This window comes from Gekko japonicus, unplaced genomic scaffold (genome assembly GCF_001447785.1).
Source record: "Gekko japonicus isolate JY-2015 unplaced genomic scaffold, Gekko_japonicus_V1.1 scaffold6384, whole genome shotgun sequence".
In the NCBI taxonomy this organism is placed as follows: domain Eukaryota; kingdom Metazoa; phylum Chordata; class Lepidosauria; order Squamata; family Gekkonidae; genus Gekko; species Gekko japonicus.
Window position 1 is genome coordinate 17,590 of NW_015169978.1, and position 11,030 is coordinate 28,619.

At 51.6% G+C, this 11,030-nt stretch overlaps 1 protein-coding gene across 1 annotated transcript in view; it reads left to right on the forward strand.

The window, feature by feature from the left end:
* Positions 1–10,212, forward strand: part of CD276 (CD276 molecule) — a gene marked incomplete at both ends in the record, with an annotated part of 21,962 nt that extends 11,750 nt beyond the window's left edge. Inside the window, 3 exons of the mRNA XM_015417562.1 lie at positions 2,625–2,765; positions 7,506–7,538; positions 10,145–10,212. Coding sequence (XP_015273048.1) covers positions 2,625–2,765; positions 7,506–7,538; positions 10,145–10,212 — 242 coding nt within the window. The remainder of the gene's footprint in view (positions 1–2,624; positions 2,766–7,505; positions 7,539–10,144) is intronic.
* Between the last annotated feature and the right edge of the window lie 818 nt (positions 10,213–11,030).

The following is an 11,030-nucleotide window of genomic DNA, read 5'->3' on the forward strand; positions in this document are numbered from 1 at the left end:
GCCCCCCCCCCCCCCCCCGATATGGAGGCGCAACCCCTGGACAGGGATCTGTCATGCTGAAAAGTACCTTCTAAAACCCGAGCCGCCTCCTCTCCTAGCAAAGTGACAGCTCAGCATCGATTTGAATTTATTAGCATAATTATTTAAAGGTTAATGAAGTGTTTTATGGGGTAATTCAACCTGCTGTTTTTCCGGCTTCCTCCAGCGCCCCGTGGAAAAGCGGCGAGTGTCCGCTGGCATCGTTAGACCTCTGCGCGCCGGAACGGCCAGAGAGTGCCGTTGCGTGATCTCGGCTCGGCTGGGCGAGGCGGGAAGCTGTGCGCCGCAGGTCGCTGGCTGTGCCAGGATTCCTGGGGAGTGGCCAGTTACGGTTCCGTCCCCCGCGTCTCCGAGACGTAAACCTGCATGTCTTCTTTTAGAACAAAACCCCAAGAAGTTAAAACCTCCACCACACCACCAAGTTGTACTGTCAGGAAACCGAAACCTTTCCATCGTAATGGATCTGAACTGCTGGATTCAAGCCCTTGGAGACCACGCGGTTTTTGCTGTATAAGCTTTTGGGAGTTGAAGCCGCCTTCTGACAGACTCTTGAAAGGTCACACTTCAAAACTCTTGTTGGTCTGTAAGGTGCCATTGGTGTAGTGGTTAAGGGCAGGGGATGGTAATCCGGAGAACCGGGTTTGATTCCTCACTCCTCCACACGCAGCCAGCTGGGTGACCTTGGGCCAGTCACAGCTCTCTCGGAGCTCTCTCAGCCCCACCTACCTCACAGGGTGTCTGTAGTGGGGAGGGGAAGGGAATGTGATTGTAAGCCACTCTGAAACATCCAAGCCCCACTAGGGGGCGCCAGAAGTCTGCAGCCTGATAAAGGGCCAATATTAAAAACCTAGTGTATAATTGTGAGATACAAAAATACAGGTATGTATTAGAAAAACATATAAGGGCCCAATGAAAGCCTCGTTACCAAGTGCGAGTGACCTGAACACAAGGGCCAGTACCAGTGACCTGACACGTTTCCACACCTTAGGGGACTTCTTCAGAGGTCAAACAATTTAGGGATAGACAGGACCAGGGGTCATTTCCTGCGGGAGCGCACAGGAGCGGAGCTCCGACAGTAAGGAGCCCAGGGGGTGTGGCACATGCAACAAGCCCTGCCCCCTGCTCCCAGCAGCCTTTAGTTGGGCCACGAGGAGCAAGAAGCAGCCAGGTAAGTTGCAGAGCCCCCCTTCAGGTACAAGCTCGCCCTCCTCTGCGAGGACAGATCTGCACGTCTCTCCCCCCCCCCCAATAGCTAGCAATCCAAAACAGTCCAGTGGAGCCTGAGCGGTGGGTGTTGCCTTCTGACACACTTCCGGTGATGTCAGGGGGTGTGGCGTATGCAAATAAGTGATGCTAATGAGTTATGCTAATGAGCTCCTGCACCTCTTTTTCTACGAAATGACCCCTGGACAAGACACATATTACAATGAAATAAGAAACAATAAGTTGATACCGGACCAAAAAAGGAAAGCTGTAGAGAAAAGAATATTGAATACGAATAATGGTAAAAATGACCATATTATGTATTTCAGCAGCAAGGTTAATGGACACAACCATGACTTCCAGGCATGTATGCGCACATACACAAACACACAAACATTCAAAGAAAGGAAGGGCTGTTGTGTTCTGTATTAAGCGAACCACTTCCCGTCAGCGTTTGACTGACAGTGTCAAATTTGCAAAAAAAAATTTCATCTTAGCAGCTTTATACTGCATCCTTTTTGTGAAAAGAATAAAGCGGAGGTTCTCATTAAAAATAAATAAATGAAGGGGATGTCATTGTACAGCCCAAATCACAAAGAGTGATTAAGAAGAAGAGATTGGATTTATACCCTGCCCTTCACTACCCAAAGGAGTCTCAGAGCAGCTTACAAACGCCTTTCCCTTCCCCTCCCCACCACAGACACCCTGTGAGGCAGGTGGGGCTGAGAGAGCTCTTGACAGAAACCACTCTTTTTTGCCAAGAACAGCTCTTATCAGAACTACGGCTTGCCCAAGGCCATCCAGCCAGGTGCAAGCGGAGGCAAGGGGAATCAAACCCGATTCTCCCAGATTAGAGTCCGCGCATTTAACCACGACACCAAACTGGCTCTTAACACATGGAATTCACTGCCACAGGAGGTGGCGGCGGCCACAAGCATGGACGGCTTCTAGAGGGAATGGGGTAAACATATGGAGCAGAGGTCCATCGGTGGCTATGAGCCACAAGGGATAGATGGGAACTCTCAGTCTGGGGCAAGGGATGCTCTGTATTCTCGGTGCTGGGGGGGCAACAGTGTGTGGGGGCTTCTGGTGTCCTGGCCCCACTGCTGGACCTCCTGATGGCACCTGGTATTTCTGGCCACTGTGTGACAGAGTGTTGGACTGGATGGGCCACTGGCCTGATCACTGGCTTCTCTTATGTCCTTACATTCTTAACTTTAAATCCTAGGAAGGGCGGGCTAGAGCCGTGGTGTCCGTACCAGCCTGCCTCCTTGCAGAACGCCTGTGGAGTCACCTGCGTTCCCGTGGCAAAAGGCGGCTTGCCTCTTCCTTCCCATCAGGGCACCGGTGCTGACTCTCTTCCTCCCTTGCCCCTTCTTCAGGCCAGCATCTCGTCTTCCCAGCCGTGGCTCTCTGGGTCAGTGTGGGACTGGCCGTCTGCCTCCTCGTCCTCTTGGGCACCCTGGCCTACGTGTGTCAGAAGAAAATCCGCCAGAGCTGCAAAGAAGAGAAAGAGAAGGCTGGTAAGTGCGAGGGGCGGGCTCTGCCTCAAGCTTACCAGTTCGGTTGTCGTGGTGAAGTGCGCGGACTCTAATCCGGGAGAACCGGGTTCGATTCCCCGCTCCTCCACTTGCAGCTGCTGGATGACCTTGGGCAAGCCACAGTTCTGATAAGAGCTGTTCTTGGAAAAAAAGATCAGTTTCTGTCAAGAGCTCTCTCAGCCCCACCTACCTCACAGGGTGTCTGTTGTGGGGAGGGGAAGGGAAAAGAGTTTGTTAGCCCCTCTGAGACTCCTTCAGGTAGTGAAGGGTGGGGTATAAATCCAGTCTCCTCCTCCTCCTCTCCTTCCCCTTCTTCCTCTTCTCCTTCTTCTCCTTCTCCTTCTTCTCCTTCTTCCTCTTCTTCTTCTCCTTCTTCTCCTTCTCCCTCTCCCTCTTCTTCTCCTTCTCCCTCTTCTTCGCCTTCTTCTTCTTCTTCTTCTTCTTCTTCTTCTCCTCCTCCTCCTCCTCCTCCTCCTCCTCCTCCTTCTTCTTCTCCTTCTTCTCCTCCTCCTTCTTCTTCTTCTTCTTCTACTTCTACTTCTACCAGAGACAGAAACTGTGTAAAGGACAGCAGCTAGTAAGCTCCGAGTTGTTGTATCCTCACTGCAAGGCCCCACGGCCTGGGAGGAGGATGCAAAGGAAAGACCTGTATGGGTGGACTGGAGAGCCAGAGGTGCAGCCCTGGGGAGATGCTCCCAGGCTGCTCGACTCCTGCAGAGGAGGTTGTTCTGCCGTGCTGAAGCCACAATCGGACTGGCTCCGCCCACTCCCCTCCCTCAACAGCCTCCGGTTCACTCCCTTTGACTAGTTGCTCGCGGGCCACAGAAGAGAAGAAGAAGAGATTGGATTTATCCCCCGCCCTTCACTACCCAAAGGTGTCTCAGAGCGGCTTACAAACTCCTTTCCCTTCCCCTCCCCACAACAGACACCCTGTGAGGTAAAAGAAGAAGAAGAAGAAAAGAGATTGGATTTATACCCCGCCCTTCACTACCCAAAGGTGTCTCGGAGCAGCTTACAAACTCCTTTCCCTTCCCCTCCCCACCACAGACACCCTGTGAGGTAGGTGGGCCTGAGAGAGCTCTGACAGAAACTGCTCCTTTTTCAAGAACAGCTCTTATCAGAACCATGGCTTGCCCAAGGCCATCCAGCCAGGTACGAGTGGAGGAGTGGGGAATCAAACCCGGTTCTTCCAGATTAGAGTCCGCGCTCCTAACCACTACACCAAACACTACACCTGGACGGTTCCAGCCCTCGGGCCTTATGTTTGACACCCCTGGTTTAGAATGTGAGATCTTGAAACAAGAAGAAGAATTAGTTTTTATACCCTGCTTTTCTCTACCCTATGGAGTCGCAAGGCTTACCATCACCTTTCCTTTCTTCTCCCCATAATTTTCACCTTGTGAGGCCGATGGGGCTGAGAGAGTTCTGAGAGAACTGTGACTGGCCCAAGGTCACCCAGCAGGCTTCATGGGGAGGAGGAGTGGGGAATCAAGCCCAGTTCTCCAGATTAGAGTTCGCCACTCTTAACCACTACACCACGCTGGAACCCTGTCTTTCTTCTAAAATATGCACTGTCTTTCATGACGATGATGAAGAAGAGATTGGATTTATACCCCGCCCTTCACTTGGGGTCTGAGAGCGGCTTACCATCTCCTTCCCCTTCCCCTCCCCACAACAGACACCCTGTGAGGTAAGTGGGGCCGAGAGAGCTCTGACTGTGAACTGCTCTTAAGAGAACAGCTCTGAGAGAACTTGTGACTGACCCAAGGTCACACTAGCAGCTGCATGTGGAGGAGTGGGGAATCAAACCCGGTTCTCCCAGATTAGAGTCTGCGCTCCTAACCACTACACCAAACACCTAACCACTACACTGAAACTCACTTGCCTTTGGGGGTTTAATTTCTTCGAACACACCTGAAGCTGCCTTATACTGAATCAGACCATCAGTCCCCAGGGTCTCAGGTGGAGGTCTTTCCCGTCACCTACTGCCTGGTCCTTTTACCTGTGTATGAATCGTTCACCTTAGTTAATACACAACAGAGTTCAGTTTTTAAATTAAAAGTGTACTCTTGTATTTCTTGTTTGTAACATCACAGTCTTGCAACAACTTCCAAACTTTATACATATATTCCATTGGTACACATGTATACCATTCATACACAAGCAGGAAGCAAAATACTCCACCTTCGGTGGTGCTTTCGCTGCTTAACAACATTTCTGCATACAAAGAAGTGAATCAAGTATCCAGACCCAATACTGACCTTGCCACAAAATCTCATTCCGTACAATCACAGAATAGTTGGCCTTCCAGTAGAAACCACTTGTCGTCGTAAGTTAATAATGTGCCAAAAAGACCACGAGATTCCTAGGTTTCTTTCTCATTGTGTCAGCTGGATTAATATTAATGGCTCCAGTGATATTGTGATGTGCCACTGATTTGACGCATTCTGAAGAAGACTGTCTATTCTGTGACTGTACGGAATGAAATTTCATGGCAAGGACAGTATTGGCCCTGGATACTTGATTCACTTCTTTGTATGTAGAAATATTGTCAACATTGTCGGATGTTATTTTGCCTCCCGCTTGTGTATGAATGGTATATATGTGTATGAATGGAATATGCGTATAAAGTTTGGAAGTTGTGGCAAGGTTGTGGTGTTACAAATGAGAAATGCGACAAAACTCTCTTAATTTAAAAACCCAACTTTGTTGCATGTCCACTGAGGTGAACAATTCATACACAGTATTCATCTTGTGGCTTCTACTTACTATATTGTGTCCAGTGCTCCCTCTAAGCTGCGGAGTCATGTGAGCAAAAATTCTACTTTGTAAGCTACCGCATTCCTAACCACTACACCAGACTGTCTCTCGTGAACACATGAATGCACACGAAGCTGCCATATACTGAGTCAGAACCTTTGTCCATTAGTCAGTGTTGTCTACTCTGACAGGCAGCGGCTGTCCAGGGTCTCAGGCGGAGGTCTTTCACATCCCCCTACTGTCTGCTCCTTTGAACTGGAGATGCCGGGGACTGAACCTGGGACCTTCTGCATGCCAAGCAGGTGCTCTTCCACTGAGCCATGACCCATTCCCTGACAGACTTGAGCACGTGAAACTGCCTTCAGTTAAATCAGACCTTTTGGGTCCATCAAAGTCAGTATTGCCTGTTCAGGCTGGCAGCGGCTCTCCAGGGTCTCAGGTGGCGGTCTTTCACATCACCTGCTGCCTGGTCCTCTGAACTGGAGATGCTGGGGATTGAACCAGGGACCTTCTGCATGCCAAGCAGAGGCTCTTCCACTGAGCCAGGATCTCAGGTCAAGGTCTTTCCCATCACTTACTGCCTGGTCCTTTTCACTGGAGATGCCGGGGATTGAACCTGGGCCCTTCGGCATGCAAGCAGATGTTCTGCGACTGAGCCAGGGACTCAGGTCAAGGTCTTTCCCATCACTTACTGCCTGGTCCTTTTCAGTAGAGATGCCAGGGATTGAACCTGGGCCCTTCTGCATGTCAAGCAGATGCTCTAGCACTGAGCCAGGGACTCAGGTCAAGGTCTTTCCCGTCACCTCCTGCCTGGTCCTTTTCACTGGAGATGCCAGGGATTGAACCTGGGCCCTTCTGCATGCCAAGCAGATGCTCTAGCACTGAGCCAGGGACTCAGGTCAAGGTCTTTCCCGTCACCTACTGCCTGGTCCTTTTAACTGGAGATGCCGGGGATTGAACCTGGGGGCCTTCGGCATGCGAGCAGAGGCTCTTTCCACTGGGCCAGATCCCCTGGGGCTGTCTGAAAACTAGAGTTTGCAGAAGAAAGGTATGGAATGAATCTCTTTTTCCTGAGACAGGTTAGTCTAATATCGATCCTCTCCTTCTCGATGGGAACTGCTGAGCAAGTCAGTTGTGAAATGGATGTCCGCCCCCCTCCCTTCCCAACATAAAACACAAAGAAAAGAAAAGGCCAGATCATTTGTTGTGGCGGGACTTTTCCCGGTGCCAGAGGCCTCTCCATCACACGCATGAATTCATGTGCCTGACACCACAACTCTGGTGGTTCTCAAAGTCCTGCCGGGATAAACGTTTTGGTCTTTGAGGTCCCGCTGGGCGCCTCACTGCTCACTCAGTGGAACGCGTGGCTCTTCGACAGGCCACCTGTGGTTCTTCTGGGCATCGTTCGCCAACGTGTCGCCTGCCCCGTGTTTCAGGAAGGTGGGTGTGGTTCTTGCCCAGTGGGGCTTGTGATTGGCAGGTGGTTCTCGCCTTGAAACAGCCGCTGCCTGAGGAATGGGTGGGCTGTGAGCCCCTCTGAGGTGTGCCGGCCTCATGCCAGGGATGGAAGTCAATGTGGCTTTTTGGGTTGGGGGAAAATGGAGAATGTGGCTGCCCATAAGGTTGCATGTTGGCTGTTTCTTATTTTAAAAATATTTTTAAAAATCTTTGATTTGCCCTGACCCTGGATAGCCCGGGCAAGCCCGATTTTGTCACATCTCGGAAGCCAAGCAGGGTCGACTCTGGAAAGTACTTGGATGGGAGACCTCCATGGAATACCAGAGGCAGGAGGCGAGGGGGCAGGCTTTGTTCAGCCACCTCTCTGGATATCCTCCAGGCCCCCAGTAGGGGTCACTCACCAGAGGACTCCATGACTTCCAGGAGCCCACACATGCACATATTAAAAAAAATATACCCAAAAAATGCAAAAAAAATAATAATCTTTGATTTGTGTCTTTCTAGGGGAACAAGAGGACGGAGAAGGATCCAAGACAGGTTAGTCTGACGCTGATTCTCTTTTTCCTGAATGGGAACGGCCGCGCACATGCGTCCTTGCAGTGATTCCTTCTGCCATAGCTCGAGCGCCATCACGCATAAACATCTGGCCACATGTACAGCTGCATCAGACCGTTGGTTCCTCGAGCTCGGTATGGTCTGCTCTGACTCCCGGCAGATCTTCAGAGCCTCAGGGCAGAGAAAGCGGTTTCCTGGCAGCTTTTTAAACGGCAGATGCCAGGGATTGTACCACAGATCTTCCTGCATGCATGCAAAGCAGGTGCCCGGGCGCTCCGCTGCAGCCCAGGTACCTCCCACCCTGGGCCGATATTGTCCTGCAGCTAAAGAATTCTCTCGTGCCCTGCTGCAAGCAAGCAGCCAGGCAGGCCCGCGATAAACGGGATTATCATTTTAATAAAGCGTGATAGCTGCACTCTGCTGTAATCAAACGGATTAATTATAAGCTTGGCAATTCCCTTTATCTGCTCCGAGCACGACAATAAGCGCAGCGCGCCTGGGTTGGCTGGGTTTTAATCTCGCCTCGGGAAGGCAGGAGCGGCGGGCGTTACGGTCTACCTGGCATGACGGGACCGGCGCCGGCTGCGGGATTAGGTGCAAACGGAGGGTGACGTCGGTGAAGGCGTTCACTGAAACGGTGGATTGTTCTGGGTTCTTCAGGGGGAACCCGTGGGCAGCATTGCACCCCGTCAGTGCCTCCACTCGTGCCCACTGAGCTTTTTGGGAAGTGGGTGGAACCGCTGCAAGGCAGGGCTCGTTATTGGCTGCCCTCATTCCAATTAAAGGGTTTTCCAGCCAATGGAGGACTGGGGTTTCCCTTAGCCAGTGTGAGGTTCCATTCCCCTTTCTGGCTTTCCTTTCCTTCTTTTTGTTAAATTCCCGGTCTTCTTTTTCTCTTTGGGTTTTCCTTCATTGTTTAGTTTTCAGATATTTCTTCAACTCTGGAGGTTTCCCCAGGCTTGTAGAAAGTACTCTACCCTACCCCTCGGCAGGGGTCATTTCGAAGAAAAAGAGGTGCAGGAGCTCATTAGCAAAACTTATTAGCATATGCCACACCCCCTGACGTCACCGGAAGTGTGTCAGAAGGCAACACCCACCGCTCAGGCTCCACTGGACTGTTTTGAGCTAGCTATTGGGGGGGGGGGGAACGTGCAGATCTGTCATCGCAGAGGAGGGTGAGCTTGTACCTGAATAAACTTCGTCTTAAAACTGCCACTGGACTGTTTTGGATTGCTAGCTATGGGGGGGATGCGCAGATCTACCCTCACAGAGGAGGGAGAGCTTGTACCTGAAGGCGGGCCGGTGGGGGGGCCTCTGCAACTTACCTGGCTGCTTCTTGCTCCTCGTAGCCCAACTGAGGGCTGCTGGGAGCAGGGGGCGGGGTTTGTTGCATGTGCCCACCCCCTGGGCTCCTTACTGCCAGAGCTCCGCTCCTGTGCGCTCCCGCAGGAAATGACCCCTGCCCCTAGGTAGCCCCGCATCCCTTTTGTGAGTTTTTCAGTCTGCACTTGGGAATTAAGGTGAGGTAAAAGTGTGCTGTTGAGTTGCAATGTGATTTATTTACGCCTCGTGGTGTTTTCAAGGCAAGAGACGGGCGCAGGTGGTTGGCCGTTGCCTTCCCCTGCATAGCAGCCCCCGTCTGCCTTGATGGCTTCCCTATCCGAGTACCAAAATCCTGTCTACCTTCCAATCTCTAGCGAGATCACGCTAATCTTGGCTATTAGGGCTCTTTAAGGTTGCCTTGGGGAACCATGGTGGCTCAGAGGTTAAGATGCTGTGCTGCAGACCAGAAGGTCTGTAGTTCGGCAGTTCGAGACCCCAGTGCCGCGTGACGGAGTGAGCTCCCGTCTCCGGCCCCAGCTCCTGCGAACCCAGCAGTTCGAACGCAAGAAATGGCAAGTAGATAAATAGGTACCACTTCGGTGGGAAGGCAACAGCGTTCTGTGTGCTTCGGCGTTTAGTTATGCCGGCCACATGACCACGGAAGCGTCTTCGGACAGCGCTGGCTCTTTGGCTTGGAAACGGAGATGGGCCTAGAGTCAGATTTGGCTGGCTTTCGAGCAAGGGAAACCTAAAGTTGCCTCGACTGGGAGGTTCTTTTGATGTCCTAATTTTAAGCTTGGGGCTTGTGAAGGAGGAGCCACTCGATGATGATGATGCGTACTTGGAGGGCGAGTTAAAGGCTGAGGGACCTCTTAGAAGAAAGTATCGTGGAGGGGTCCCCAGCCTAATTAAGGCTGCATGTATGTGGCCTTAGGAGATGAGCAATCCAGTTTGGTGACAGAGACAAGGTACTCATGGGGGGAAAGTGTGTCTCCAGAGGACTGGAAGGGGGGGGGGGGAGAAAGGCAGCCGGAGTTGCCACTGTCCACCAGAGAGCGGTAGAACACTTGTTGAAGTTGGCTGTTTCGTTAGGGGTGGGGTGTGTGCTGTGTGGTGTGGCAGGAGTTCATGATATCTGATAGAAGCTCGGAGCAGCCCAGTCGCTCAGTGTCCTCTTCTTTAGCCCATTTTGCTCAGAGTTGTGCTCTAGGGGGCCACTAATCTGTGTGTGTTTTTTTGTCTCTCCCCCCTCCTTTCTCTGACAGCTTTGCAGCCTCTGAAGAACATGGAAATCAAAGAAGGTAAAGATAGAGATGTGAAGGCCCAGAAAGAAACCGGGAAAATTTGGGGGGGAAAACAATTCCATGGAAGTGGTGACGGCTACAAGCATGGACGGCTTCAAAAGGGAATTAGATAGGCATATGGAGCAGAGGTCCACCGGTGGCTATTAGCCACAAGGTATAGATAGGGACTCTGGGGCAAGTGATGCTCTGTCTTCCTGGTGCGGGGGGCGGGGGGTCAACAGTGGGAGGGCTTCTAATGTCCTGGCCCCACTGGTGGACCTCCTGATGGCACCTGGTATTTCTGGCCACTGTGTGACACAGAGGGTGCGTTCAGACGCGGCGTTTCAGCCGGCATAAACTGTACCGGTTGGATCCGGTGCAGTTTATGCCGGATGAAACGCGATCACACTTACCTCCATTTTGCGGATCCCATTGCTGTATGCCCGCTCACACGCTGCATGCGTCGGCTTTTTTTTTTAAAAACTCAGTTTGAGCATGCGCATAGGCAGCCATTCACAGAATGGCGATCTTTGCGCATGCTCAAAACACCCCATATTACATTTAAACTTTAAAAAAAAATGGCTAAGTTTGCGTTTTTTTCCAATTTTTCCAAAAATTTCCGTCCCCCCCCCCCCCGAAAACCCCCGGGGGAAACCAGTTTTTCCCCCCAAGCTTCAAAATTTCCAGAAATTTTACATCTCTAGGTAAAGAACGTTCGTGCCTGGCGGAGGTGAGCCCCTTCACTTCTGCAGCAAAAAAGATATGGGTTCAATCCTACGCTCACGGCCAGTTCTGCAGTTTTGTGAACCCCCCCCCTGACGATGCAGTTTCTGGGAACTCTCCCCCGGCCCACCCTGATGTTGTGAGC